Source organism: Zingiber officinale, chromosome 7B (assembly GCF_018446385.1).
Source record: "Zingiber officinale cultivar Zhangliang chromosome 7B, Zo_v1.1, whole genome shotgun sequence".
Lineage (NCBI taxonomy): Eukaryota > Viridiplantae > Streptophyta > Magnoliopsida > Zingiberales > Zingiberaceae > Zingiber > Zingiber officinale.
The window spans coordinates 88,931,789-88,946,677 of record NC_055999.1 but is presented as its reverse complement, the minus strand read 5'-3'; the positions used below and the strand labels follow the sequence as shown (position 1 = coordinate 88,946,677).

The following is a 14,889-nucleotide window of genomic DNA, read 5'->3' as shown; positions in this document are numbered from 1 at the left end:
CAATGGATTAAGTGTAATCCGAATTTGAGTCATTGAGTTAGACTCAAAGGGATCCAATTGTTGGATTGAGTTCAATTGCATGGGAATCAATGGGTTAAACTCATTGGGTGAACTTGAGTTCACAAAGGAAGTTGAATGGTCAAAATTGAACCATTGGATTGAATGATTAATTTTGAGCCATTAGATTAGAAGATGAAAGGGTGATTTGAAGAAGAAAGGGTGGAGACTCTTGGTATACCATGAGATGGTTATAAATATCATTTGGATGATATTTTTCATAAGTTTTTCTTTGCTCGAGAAGGTTGAAAGTCCCCTTGATCTTCTTCTTCCTCCTTCCCTTTTCTTGGCCAAGACACACATATAGGTTGCTAGCACAACCTTGTGGAGTTTCCCTCTCCATCTTGCTTTGTTTGTGAGACAATCAAAGACAAGGCTTGTTCGTGTGGATACCGTAGAGGCGCGGACGCTTGAACGCGCTAAGATCTGCATCTAAACAAGAAGAGGTTGCTATTGGGATTGCGAAGGGCACGCATCAAAGGTATAATCCTATCATGTAGCTTAGTATAGATTATGAATAGAAAATGTTTCTTCCCTTCGCATGGATCTACTGGATAAGAGGATCTAGTAATTTTTCCGCTGCGTTTTCACGTCTTTGGCGCACTAGATCCCAACAGAATAATGATATCTCGATTGAGGGGGCGCGTTTGGTTTAGGGGAATAGGAGTGGGGAATGGGAATGAGAATCATTGATTGTCATTGTTAATGTTTGGATTATAGGAATAGGAATACAAATAAAGAAATGAATCCTTGAAATTGGATAATAACTCATTCCCATGTACCTCCCCTTTAATGAGCCATTATCCTATTTTCATCAATCAAAATATTCTCTTATTCCAAAAATACCCTTGACCTAAAACTAAAATTTTCTCCCTTAATATCAAATATCAAAATTTATTTATTTATTTTTTCTTCATATCACTTCTCTCTCCTTGTTCTCTCTCAGTATATTTTCTCTCTCATCATTTTATCATACACTTTCTCTCTCCTATCACACTCTCTTTTATCTTTTTTCTCATTACACTTTCTCTCTCCTCAATCTCTTCCATCACACTCTCTTCCTTCTTTTTTCATCATATTTTCTCTCTCATCATACTTTCTCTCTCCTCAATCTCTCTCATCACACTCTCTTTTCTCTTTTTTTTTCTCATCACACTTTCGCTCTCATCACACTTTCTCTCTCCTCAATCTCTCTTGTCACACTCCCTCCTTTTTTTCCTCGTCATACTTTCTCTCTCATCATACTTTTTCTCTTCTCAATCTCTCTCATCACACTCACTGTTCTCTTTTTCTCTCATCACACTTTCTCTCTCCTCAATCTCTCTCATCACACACTCTCTCCCCTCATTTTTTTTCATTACATTTTCTATCTCTTCATCCTCTCCCATCATAATTTCTCTCACATCATATTTTATCTCTCATCATGCTCTCTTCTATCACAATCTCTTTTCTCATTTTTTCTCATCACACTCTCTCTCTTCATTCTTTTCATCACACTTTCTCTCTCATCATTCTCTTTCATCATATTTTTCTCTCACATTCATCTTTCTCTCACATCTAATCTTTTTCTCTTATTTTTCTTTAAGGGTAAAAAAGGAAATATTGATTTATTCTGATAGAAAGTATGAAACTAACCAAACATTGCTTTTAAGAGTGATATTCATGCTCATACTCATTCTCATTCCACAATACAATGATTCTCATTCCGATTCTCATTTCCATGCTCATACCAAACGCCCCCTGAGTTTCATTAGTGTGCCAAGAATAGGCATAGTACACCAAAATCGTATTTTGATTGAGGGCCAAAATTCTAGCACTAAACATATTAAAACTTGGGCAAAATCTACATGTACTACAAGGAAATTTTTGGAACAAGGCATAAAGGTCAAAACCATCCAGTTTCCTACTTGCAAACAACTTTGAGGGTCATGTCAAACGAAAAAGAAGTTAACAATAAACTATTTTTAGGAATAGAACATTGGATTCCTCTGGTGGCTATGTACAAATACTATTTTTAGATCCTAGAACAATTGAGCACCAGATGTATTAACCATTAGGAAGCAAAGTGCAGTATGTATTCAGTTTAATCCTTGTAATCTCAACTGAATCGAAAGCTTTTGCACCAATAGAAACCATATTTTAGATGAAGGTATGGATAAAACAAGCAGACAGCACAACTCAACCAAGAAAAGTAGAGCTAACCAAAAGAATATAATCCGCTCAGAGCCCTATGAAACATATGGCAAATGTGATTCTATCTTTACCACGCATTTGAGAATTTGGGTTAAAAATTTGCTTTTCAGAACTTCTACACCAAGATGAAATTATTGAGAAGAACATAAGCAAATCTTACATCAGATTAACATTAGAACATAGTTTCCAAGCCGTCACAAATCATATAGATAAGAGCACTTCATATGAAGGCATGAAATATATTTCCAAGACTACACAAAAAAATAAAAGTTTCATCCGACCTAAAATAAAAGTTTTATCAGACCTAACATAAAGGTTTTATCAAACCTTAATTTACTTCTCTTGGCTGCCCATTTTGAACCCCTTGTTGCATACTAGGGTGTCCTTGTGGTGAATTATCAGGCATCTGGTGTGAACTAGGTTGGCTTTGGTCTTGTCTCCACCCCCCTCTCTGCATTGGCTCTCCTCTTTCAACTTGTATTGTCTCGCGCCGCCTGTCATACCTAGGTCGAGGTTTGCTCCTTGTTTGCTGCCTCTCATTGAACCAAAATTGTGGTCTATGTATGACCTTACCATCAACAAATAGATCACCTGCACCATTCGAAGATAACTATCACGATACAAACAGCAACTGATTGGAAAAGAAACAAAGGCTGGCAAGTTATTCACGTGAAGATACAAAATCAAGTAATGAGATTTGAGAACAAAGACTGAATAACAACCTCCATAGTCCTTATTGGGTACATCCAGATAAGAATCAGGCAAAACCCAGAGAACTCCAGGCAATCCTGCAACCGACAGTTAAATGAAATGAATTTTTCATAAGGAAAAAAAAATACAATGGTTTCTCTGACAAACAAATAAAATCCCTCAAACCAATACCTTTAACTTTGTAAGAAAGTTCTTCAGAGATCAAAGCTCCAAATCCCGTATAGGTTGTAGTGCAAACCGAGTATATTTTCTTCTTCGCCTCCTCCTCACTGAATCCAAAGCAACCGACTTCAAAAGATTAGAACAAAAATCCGAACTTTATATAGAAAATAGCTCTTTTCGAACCTGCCGACAATATCTGCGAGGGTTTTGACGTATGCAGAGATCATCTCCTCCTCAGAGGGCTTCGGGTCTTGAGGGAACTCCATGACGATGAGCCAGTGCTCATAGTCACAGCCATCGAGGAGGATGGTTTCCTTGGGAGGGCGGTTGCTCCAGTTAGGGGAAGGGTCGTTGAGAGGAGAATACCCCGATCCGGAGGTCGTCTTCCACCGGGACAAAAGGAGTTGCGGTACCACGCCCGCGGGACAGCGAACCTCGGGGGAGAAGACAGTGGCGACGAGGCGGGAGGGACGAGGGGAATGGGAGAGTGGTGATCGCAGAGTTCGCGAGAGGAAAGAAGAGAGGCTTCGTCGTGTTACCGCCGCCATGGAAGCCGAGGGAGTGTCAGAAACCCTGCCGTTCTGCCACTTCATTAACATAACTAGGCATCGGTTTAACATAATGGGCCGATACGATTTGAAGCATCGGAGCCCAATAAACATCAATAATCAAAATTCAAAGTGCAATTGTTAAGTTTTGGTTTAGTTTCTCTTGCCTGCGATCTCATTACTCAAATCATTTTGTTAGATAATTAGAGTTTTATACTATTTAATTCGTTCACAAAGTAAATTAATATTTTTAGGTGTACGCCAACTAATCCTGGGGTTTTATGTAAATTTTTCATTCGTCATCAACCCAGCATATATAAAAAAAAATCAGCCAACTAATCCTGGGGTTTTATGAAATTTTTTCATTCGTCATCAACCCAGCATATATAAAAAAAATTCATCCGTTAATTTATTGAGATTGAAATCCAATCCTTAAACATCTTAAAAACTAAAAAGACATTCTACTATTACATTATTATCCAGGAGATATAGTAAATTAAAATTTAAATATCAAATTGGGAGTTCGGATAAATCTTGTAAGGAGTGACAAATTTATCTCTTCCCCTCTTCTCATAGTCACTTGTCCAAAACCTCATCATATATATATATATATATATATATATGACCAACAATTTGACATTAAAAAAAATAGATCTGTTATCTTAACAGTCTCCTAATATTGGCCCTATAGACTATGGATATAAAAGAATGTAAATATAAATAATTATAGACATATGTTACGAATATATCAATTTGACATAAAAGAATTGATATGTTCTTTCTTTTTTTTTTTAATGCTTAATTTACCTCTTCCGTACCCAAAGCTCAAACTTCACTTCAAATTTTTAGATTCGTTCCTCTCATCGCCTTTTGTCTTCATTTCTCATCTTCCTTGGATATTGTCATTGCCTAGTTCAGCATTGAGTGCACATGTTGTTGACCCTGGTTGACTATTTTAACCATCCCTTCCCGTCGATTGCTCTCCCTCTCACTTTTTCTCATTTCTTAATTCTCTCATCTATTTATTTTTTAACGTAGTATCTAACTTTTATTATTTCATTAATCCTAGAGGTGATTAACTATTTCGACCCTATCAAAAAATTTTATCGACTACTCAGATAAATCAAAAAGTATATATGAGTCATGTTAGACGTCCTAGCATCATAAATTTTTCAAAACCCCTTCAATTATTTTGGTCACCAAACATTTGAATGGTGACAATTATGACACTTGGAGTCATTCAATGACTCCAGTGCCAAAAATAAAATATGTTTTATCAATAGAAGCATCAAGAAACTAGCATTGACTGATTACATTTTTCTTTCATGAAAAGATGTTAGAATTAGAGTTTTCTCCAAACCACATGAATTCTAGAAAGCAAAAGAACTCAAATAGATAAAACAACCCTAAGCAAAAGGATCTAGTAACATTGAAAGTGTGGCATAACAAATACATACAAAAACTAAATAATGACAATGGAACCTGAATGTAACGAAAGATCCATTGTCGTAAAGCACCATCCTCGAGATCTTGGGATCCCACGGAAGAAGAAGAAGAAGAAGGAGGGGTCTTCTGGAGGAGTTAGGGTGACGGTGCCGAAAAACTCTCATCAATAAGAAATGAGGAGTTCTGTCAGTATTCCTAATCCAAAAGGGATCGAAATTCATATATAGTCAATTCATATCTATTATCAGCCCATAGATAATAACAATATGGGTTTAAAGTTCTACACATATGAAGTTCACATCCAATATAAATCCAATAAGCTTAAGTTAAATCACACAATAGGGTTTCTTAACGACATAAATTTGTTTATAAATCGCATGTAAGCTCACCTAAAGGAAATAAAATCTAGGGCTATAAATGAACCAAGCGTTCGTGAACAAGCTTGGTGTTCGGCTTGGTAAGAGCTTGTTTATGTTCGTTCAATATACATAGGATTAATTAAACAAACAAGTTTGAACAACTCGTTAAGCTAAACAAACAAACTTGAATACATATGTGTTCAGCTCGTTAACGTTCATGAACAACGTTCGTGAACAATATTCACGAACCATATTAATTAATAAAACTCTTTTCAATATCCTAAATAAATAATTAAATAAAATAAAATAAAATAAATAAATTTAAATTATCAATCTTAATAATCAATCAAACAATTAAAAGTTTCAAACAATCAAACAAGCTTGAATTGAGAGCTTGATAACATCTAAACGAACCAAGCTCAAGCCAAGCTTGAATTGAGAGCTTGATAACATCTAAACGAACCAAGCTCAAGCCAAGCTTGAACACTCATTTCAAAAGCTTGGTTCATTTTAAGCTCGGCTCGGCTCGGCTCGGTTATCTTATCAAACAAGCTTGAACGCCCCAAAGCTCGGCTCGGCTCGGCTCGACTTGTTTACAACCCTAATAAAATCTAAAATCTCTCACTTAGGCTATATGGGATTTGGGTACAACATACGAGAAAACATTTAGTTAGCGTAAAAAACAATACCAATCTGTATGGTTATAGAATACCCTAGTAATCAATTTAGTTCATTAACTTCATCGTATAGTACTAAAAAAGTCATAGTTACTATATATAACTATAACAAACTCTAACAGTAATCACAATACTAATATTATTTGATCCTGTCCGAACTAGGAGTCAACGGAAGCTGGGGGTGTGGCGCTTCTTGCTGGATCCTCGAGTGCTCCGGTGAACCTGCAACAAAACCGAGCCGGGGGGGTGTCCCGGCGACGGCCCTCCGACGCTTAAGTTAGGCGAGGGAATAGAGGAAGAAGGTGGCTGCAGAATGAAGACTCTCTTACCTCCGGTGAAGAAATGGAGACCTTATATAGACCTCTCGAAGGAGCCTGGGCGCGCCAATCAAAGCAATCACCTGCTTTCGACCATGCCCAGGTATGGGTCTGTCAGAAGGACCATGCCCAGGTATGGGTCTGTCAGAAAGACGTCCATAAGGCCATACCGCTACTATGTCAACCTCTCCATGATGTGACGGCGAGATCCTCCATCGTGCACTCTTGTGTACGGCGTAATCATCAGACATGCATTTGCTGACATCCCATATCCTGAGCCGAACGAATAGGCCGCTCGGCTAACCTTTGTACCCTCGCCCTTATCCTGGCCGAACGGACCACCCGCTCGACCCTTCGGTCCCAGCCGGGCAGACGCCCGCTTGGCCATTCGGTTCTCCCGCCTTGGCGTCGGAAACCCAAGCCCATGGCTGGGTTATCTTTGGTTCCGCTCGGACCTACTCAGCTGCTCGGCGCGGCCATTAATCGCTTAGTCAGCCCTCCATCTGTCCTCAAGCTGAGACCCTTCAGGAAGTGGATCCCCCATTCTTATCGCCGGATCACTTGCCTTCCCTTCAAGTCTAGTCGAAGGAGGCAGTGAGTCCGACTGACTGGACTATGTGTCCGAGCGGGCGGTCGTCGCCTTACCGTCGCTTATAATATCCCTTGAGCCGTTCGGCCCTTATGCCAAATTCAGCCACTCGGCTCTTCGTTTTGGTTGTCTTGTCGCTCAACGTGGATGTTTGCTTGTCTAAATCTTCTCGAAAATCACGCAAATCCTCTTCATTAAGCCGAAGCATGCGCGGTATGGGCGCCTTAATTGCGCCTGGTGACAGAGCGCCACGTGGCTCTTCTTGCGTGGCGGTGATGATCCGTACGATGGGACGTCGATTACTTTGAAATGGACGGTTAGATGATGACCTCGTCTCTCGTGACCTGCATCCGACGGCGGAGGCCGACCGGCCTCGGCCGTATAAAGCCTCCGTCTCCTTCCTTCGCCGCATGCTTGCTTGCGCGTTGTCCTTCTGCCTCTTCTTCTGCTGCGACCTCCGACGATCCAGTTCCTGTTTTTCGGCGGCTACCATCCCACCGGTGATCCCTTCCGCCCGTTTCCTTCTCAGTGAGTCTTCTCCCTTCGTCTACAAGGTCTTCCCAACTCGTTTTGCCTCTTTCGTTCCCATTCCTTCGGTTTCTTGCTATCTTTTTGCTTCTCCGAGATGGCAAGCTCCTCCGAACCCGCTGTTGATGTTCATGGCCCTTGGTATCTGACCATGGAGAGTCGATTTGATGAAGAGGGCGCTCGGTGCCTTGTTCGGACGTACGGAATTCCTGATGACCATGACTGACCGGCCCCATGACCCTCCGATCGGCACCGTTTGTTTTTTTCTAGACCAATTCCAGGGCGGCCTTAGATTTCCTACCCATCCCTTTATTTTAGAGGTTTGTAATTATTTCCGCATCCCGCTCGGCCAACTTGTGTCGAATTCCTTTAGGCTGCTGAGCGGGGTGGTCGTCCTCTTTAAGCTGCACAGTATCCCACTCGACCCCAAGATATTCCACTATTTCTTCTATCCCAAACAATCCGAGTTGGGCACTTTTATTTTCCAAAGTAGAATAGGCTTCAAATTTTTTGATAATATGCCGACCTCCAACAAACACTGGAAGGAGTTCTTCTTCTACATACGACTTCCCGAGCGGCCAGCGTTTAGAACCAAATGGCAGACCGCTGTGCCGACCCAGCCAGAGCTCGGCAAATTCAGAAGCAGTCCAGCCTACCTTCATGCGGCAAACTGGTTGTCCGGTCAACGGTACAAAATCGACCAGTTGCTTCTCAAGGGGGTGTTGTACATTTTTGGATTATCTCCCGTTCGGGCCAACCTCCCCTACCGCATGGGTAAGGACTCTTTACTTCTTTCACCTTTTTTGTCTAACTGATTTTAATTTCTTCTGCTGCAGCTGAAGTCATGTGGCGCTCCAAGGCTACCGATCATCTGAAATTGAAGGCCGTGGAAATTGAGGCGGCCACCAAAAAAGAACTCGCCGAGCGGGGTCTCATCCCTAGCCGCCCGGCAGATGCAGGAGAGGGGGGGGCGCAGTCCGCCCTTGAAACAGAAGTTGCCCAAGCCGCTTCAACGGAGGTCGAGGCGGATCCTGTTTCTTCTGCTCCAGCCGAGCTGGGAATCCCCCAGACCGGGGATTCACCACCGGGAGTTCGGCGAAAATGTCGAAGAGACTCCAGCCTTCCGCCGACCAAAGAGGGCGAACCACGGGCGCCGATTGAGATTGCCTCGCCCGATCGCACGGAGTCGCAGATCGGGACCCCCGTGGCCTCACCCATCGCACAGCACTCTGGCTCTCCTCCGCGGACTCGTCGTCGCTTACGACGGTTGGGCGAGACTTCAACCATAGGGGAGTCCTCGGGCCAGGCGACTGCGGCCGAGAAAGGGCCGGCCGGCCACCCGACCATCAAGACGACCCTCCGATTTCCTTCGGAGGAATATTTATTATCTGCCGATCGGCCATCAAGCCCCGTTCATGAAATAACCCTGACGGGTCTGCTCGCCAAGCTCTTCGAGGACGCCCAGATTCAGGTGGCCCTCATGACGCCCAAGCAGCTCGGCGATAATACGTTCGTTTTTCTTCCTGTGCCATGCTACCGTTTAGCTCCTGATTTTATTATTTCCCTTATAGCGTTGGGCTGAGCAAATCGCCACTAGCCATCGGCTAGCCGAGCTGGAGGATCTTCTGGAAAAACTCCAAGTGTCGGGAGGTCCATCGGCCGAACGGGAGAAACAAGCCCTCGAGGCCGAACAGAAGAAGGTCGCCGACCTGGCTACAGAGCTGGCTCGACTCGAAGACTTGGTGAAGAAGCGCGACGGGGACGTGAAGCGTGCCAGTAGCCGGAAGAGGCGGGCGATTGCTGATCTGGATAAGATGAAAGTTGAAGTCCGAGCCCTAGATCAGCAATCTAAAAAGCTGGAGGCTCAACTGGCTGTCGAACGGGATGAGCGCTCTGCTGAACGCACCAAAGCGGAGGTGGACCAGAAAGTTCTTCAAGATTCACTGATTGCCTCCCGGGCGGCGCTCAGACAATATAAGGAGGGAGAGTCGAGTCGCCTAGCAGCAGCGCGCCAAGAATACCTCCGCTCGGAGCGGTTCGACGCAAAATTCGGCGGCAACGTCTCCTCAACTTTCGCCGAGGCGGTCAAGGTCACCATGGCGTACTTGAAGAAGGGTGGCCACCTTCCTGCGGGAATGCACATTCCCGCCTCCGACCTGGCGGCCATGATAGATGATATCCCGGACGCCTTTTTTAATTTTGAGGACCCGGAGTGAGGCGAGTTCTTCTAAGTACTTTCTGTATTTCATCCGCTTTGCGAATGTAAAACTTTTGTATGTGCCGTTCGGCATAATTGTGTTCCTTTACTTGTATTTTTGTTTGCCCTTCATTGCCCCTTTTTATTCTATTTGATGCTCATTCGTAGAATCAATTAGGCCCCACGTGTTTCTCACTAAACGACCGATCAGGTTAATCGATTGGCTCGTTTTCCTCAAAATCGTTTAGCGCTTGGCTATACTGTTTGCGTTCAGCGAATGCGAAGTATTGACAAACTGACGGCCGATCGGCCTTAATCAATTTAGTACTTGCGAACGCTCGTTATTTGGCGTCCTTAGTTCCGTCCAAGAAGTTCACAGCCGCGGGTTCGGCACTCGATCTTTAACAACGGAGCTCGTCGGCGCGGGTATTTATAGCCGATCGGCGCGGCTCCCGATCTTTAACGACGGGGCTCGTCGACCTTCCGCTCGGACGTTTATAGACGCCGGCTCGTCTCTCGATCTTTAACGTCGGAGCTCGACGGCGCGGATATTTATAGCCGGTCGGCGCGGCTCTCGATCTTTAACGACGGGGCTCGTCTACCTTCCACTCGGACGTTTATAGACGTCGGCTCGTCTCGATATTTAACGTCGGAGCTCGGCGCGCGGATTTATAGCCGGTCGGCGGCTCTCGATCTTTAACGACGGGGCTCGTCGGCCTTCCGCTTCGGATGTATAGACGCCGGCTCGTCTCGATATTTAACGTCGGAGCTCGGCGCGCGGATATTATAGCTGGTGGCGCGGCTCTCGATCTTTAACGACGGGCTCGTCGGCCTTCCTTCGGACGTTTATAGGCCGGCTCGTCTCGATATTTAGCGTCGGAGCTCGGCGGCGCGGATATTTATAGCGGTCGGCGCGGCTCTCGATCTTTAACGACGGGGCTCGTCGACCTTCCGCTCGGACGTTTATAGGCGCCGACTCGTCTCTTTAACGTCGGAGCTCGGCAGCGCGGATATTTATAGTCGGTCGGCGCGGCTCGCTTTAACGACGGGGCTCGTCGGCCTTCCGCTCGGACGTTTATAAGCGCCGCTCGTCTCGATATTGCGTCGGGCTCGGCGCGCGGATATTATAGCGGTCGGCGCGGCTCTCGATCTTTAACGACGGGGCTCGTCGGCCTTGCCGGACGTTTATAGACGCCGGCTCGTCTCTCGATATTTAACGCGTCGGAGCTCGGCGGCGCGGATATTTATAGTCGGTCGGCGGCTCTCGATCTTTAACGACGGGGCTCGTCGACCTTCCTCGGGCGTTTATAGACGGCGGCTCGTCTCTTGATCTTTAACGCGTCGGAGCTCGGCGGCGCGGATATTTATAGCGGTCGGCGCGACTCTCGATCTTTAACGGCGGGGCTCGTCGACCTTCCGCTCGAACGTTAGACGCCGGCTCGTCTCTCGATCTTTAACGTCGGAGCTCGACGGCGCGGATATTTATAGCCGGTCGGCGCGGCTCTCGATCTTTAACGACGGGGCTCGTCGACCTTCCGCTCGGACGTTTATAGACGCCGGCTCGTCTCTTGATCTTTAACGTCGGAGCTCGACGGCGCGGATATTTATAGCCGGTCGGCGCGGCTCTCGATCTTTAACGACGGGGCTCGTCGACCTTCCGCTCGGACGTTTATAGACGCCGGCTCGTCTCTCGATCTTTAACGTCGGAGCTCGACGGCGCGGATATTTATAGCCGGTCGGCGCGGCTCTCGATCTTTAACGACGGGGCTCGTCGACTTTCCGCTCGGACGTTTATAGACGCCGACTCGTCTCTTGATCTTTAACGTCGGAGCTCGACGGCGCGGATATTTATAGCCGGTCGGCGCGGCTCTCGATCTTTAACGACGGGGCTCGTCGACCTTCAAGGCTAACTCCTTACCAGGTCGAGCGACCTTGGCCTTCATACCTTATCCCGTGCTTGAACAGTTTTTATGCCCATCCGAACGGCACGGGTCATTTGCTTACGAATCTAAATGCATACTCCTGGCCGATCGGCTCAGGGGCCTTTGCTATTCGAGCGCTTGGCTCGAATAATCCATATGCCCCTGCCGAACGGTACGCCGTTCAGCGGAGAATGCTCAATGTGTTTTCATCTTTTTGCTCCCTGCATCACAAGTATATAGGCGACCAAAAAGTATATAAATTTATATTTAGCGCACCTTTCACCTAGCTTGGAGAACGTACTCCTGGCTGAACGGCTCAGGGTCTGCTTCGTCGAGCATTTTGGCTCGGATAATTTACCTCCGTCCGAACGGTACGGGGCCTTCGATTCTTGTTGATGATGCCTTATATTTGTTCTCTTGATTCTTCATTTCCAGATGATCATCCGGGTCCGTTGTTCCGTTGTACTCGCCGATCGTCGGAGGCACGTAGTGCTTGGGTAGAGGGTCTCGTAGAATAGCCTCCGAGAATTGGCGATTGATCCGCTCGGGAGATGAGTCTGCCCGGGGAGCTTTCCCTTTTCTGTCATCTCGCCTTGGCATTTCGTCTGAAGAAGATCCTCGGTGCGAAATAAGGCCCGATGGAATGCAACGGTGGCTTGAGGTGCTTCTGCTCGGCCACCCGACACAGATGTTGCTTGTTGCTCCGGCCGCTCGGCTGCTGCTTTCTGTTTTTGCTCCACAAGTTTGGCGGCCCTTATCTCGACCAGAGCTTCGAGTTCTTCCGTCGAAAGCGCCACCGTGTGTTGTCGTCCAGCCTCATCCATTGTTTCCAGTCGGATGCAGGATCGTTCCCACAGACGCCGCCAAATTGATCCTGTCCGAACCAGGAGTCAACGGAAGCTGGGGGTGTGGCGCTTCTTGCTGGATCCTCGAGTGCTCCGGTGAACCTGCAACAAAACCGAGCCGGGGGTGTCCCGGCGACGGCCCTCTGACGCTTAAGTTAGGCGAGGGAATAGAGGAAGAAGGTGGCTGCAGAATGAAGACTCTCTTACCTCCGGTGAAGAAATGGAGACCTTATATAGACCTCTCGAAGGAGCCTGGGCGCGTCAATCAAAGCAATCACCTGCTTTCGACCATGCCCAGGTATGAATCTGTCAGAAGGATCATGCCCAGGTATGGGTCTGTCAGAAAGACGTCCATAAGGCCATACCGCTACTATGTCAACCTCTCCATGATGTGACGGCGAGATCCTCCCTCGTGCAAACTTGTGTACGGCCTAATCATCAGACACGCCTTTGCTGACATCCCATATCCCGAGCCGAACGAATAGGCCGCTCGGCTAACCTTTGTACCCTCGCCCTTATCCTGGCCGAACGGACCACCCGCTCGGCCCTTCGGTCCCAGCCGGGCAGACGCCCGCTCGGCCATTCGGTTCTCCCGCCTTGGCGTCGGAAACCCAAGCCCATGGCTGGGTTATCTTTGGTTCCGCTCGGACCTACTCAGCTGCTCGGCGCGGCCATTAATCGCTTAGTCAGCCTTCCATCTGTCCTCAAGCTGAGACCCTTCAGGAAGTGGATCCCCCATTCTTACCGCCGGATCATTATTAATTACATACATCAAGATATGGAAGTGAATATGTAGTATGAAAATTACATGAAACGTGGTATATACTTGTCAATTTCCAACTGGTCATAATGTATCATATTTGTAAACACTTTATGTTAAACTGCAGTAGTAATTCATAACCAAATTTTATGCTTCCAAAAAGAATCTATATCATATTTACAAACATTATATGTTAAACAACAGTAGTAAATCATGATATTTTATTTTAGAGTATCAAACAAACAAAATATCCATGAATATTTTGTGCTTTAAGCACGTACAATAATCAAAATAAAGTTTTTTTTATTAACAAATATAGAGTAATAAAATAAATATAGACTCCCATTAGATGAGTAAAAGGACTCTCTATCCATAACATGCTCATGAAACACCTTTGGCACCAAGCCCTTGGTGAGTGAATCTGCCAACATGGAATTCGTATTGACGTGCTCTATCACACCTATCAACTCTTAACTCTTTCTTTAACCATTAGAAACTTGATGTTGATGTGCTTTGACTTCAATCAACTATGATTGTTCTTGCCATAAAGTTCTGTTGCTTTATTATCATAGTTGATTCACAATGGTCTATCAATGTCATCAACAATTTGCAACACTATGTTGCATAGCCAAATCCCATGATTTGATGCTTCTTAACATGCTATCAACCCTATCTCTATAGTAGAAGTGACTACTATCATTTATTTGACTCTTTTCTAGGATATAACCCCTCCAAGCATGGAAATATAGTCTAAAGTGGACCTTCTACTGTCAAATCATCCAGTAAAATCAGAGTCAGAATATTCAATCACCTCCAAGTGATCAGATCTTCGAAATGTGAGTATGTGTCCTTTAGTAGAGCGATCGGTTTAGGTTAGGTCTGTCAGATTGACCCGCTTTGCCAAATAATTTAAGTGGATTGAACTGAAAATTTATTAACCCATCATCTGGCAGGCCTAAATGGGTCAACTGGTGCATGTCCCATGTCCTGGCAGGTCAGCCTGTGGCTAACTTGCGTTAGCCCACGGGTTGACAAAAAAAATCAATAAGAATTTCAAAATAAATTACAACTTACAAATGAAATATTAAATCTCAAATCAATGGTTAAGATAAAACCTTCTCTCTAACTCTCTTTTGTAAAACGGTAAAAGTAAAACCCTATTCATATTTTCCAATCACTTTGTCTTTGCCGAATCACCGCCTACCTAGCGCCCGTTGAGTCACAGGCTCACACGCACTTGCCTCAGCGGCCAACGCCTCCCCGTGGTCGTGAAGTAGAATGGTATTCTGCCTAGCCGCTTGCCTCACGTGTGCCTGCCTCAGCCCCTCCCTGACTCCATGTGGTCGCGTGAGAAGCCTGCAGAGTACAAACAAACTCCCAAGTCGAATCCACTTGTTCGGCAGTCAATAATCTCCCAACTCTTCTCACTAGTCCTACAATCCCTACTCCCTAATGTTTTAGCATTTGTTCTACAATACCAATTCTCTCTTTGGATGCTCAACATATCTTGTGTGCTTTGGTTGATTTGTTTTGCATTTGTTTTGCAATCCAGAGGGCTAACATAAAAAAATAAATTTA

At 45.2% G+C, this 14,889-nt stretch overlaps 1 protein-coding gene across 1 annotated transcript; it reads right to left on the bottom strand.

The window, feature by feature from the left end:
- Positions 1-2,396: 2,396 nt before the first annotated feature.
- LOC122003920 (multiple organellar RNA editing factor 3, mitochondrial-like) lies at positions 2,397-3,708 on the bottom strand. The gene is made up of 4 exons (XM_042558888.1): positions 3,307-3,708; positions 3,133-3,230; positions 2,973-3,038; positions 2,397-2,841 (listed from the first exon to the last, which is right to left on the bottom strand). The coding sequence occupies exons 1-4, from the start codon at positions 3,669-3,671 to the stop codon at positions 2,579-2,581; spliced, it is 792 nt and encodes a 263-aa protein (XP_042414822.1). The 5' UTR covers positions 3,672-3,708; the 3' UTR covers positions 2,397-2,578.
- Positions 3,709-14,889: the final 11,181 nt, after the last annotated feature.

Excerpts from the sequence above, each read along its gene's own strand:
- LOC122003920 (XM_042558888.1), bottom strand. The coding sequence starts at position 3,671 with ATGGCGGCGGTAACACGACGAAGCCTCTCTTCTTTCCTCTCGCGAACT. Across the intron at positions 3,231-3,306 it reads CTCGCAGATATTGTCGGCAG|TGAGGAGGAGGCGAAGAAGA; the intron begins GTTCGAAAAGAG and ends CTTTGGATTCAG. Across the intron at positions 3,039-3,132 it reads ACTTTCTTACAAAGTTAAAG|GATTGCCTGGAGTTCTCTGG; the intron begins GTATTGGTTTGA and ends TGTCGGTTGCAG.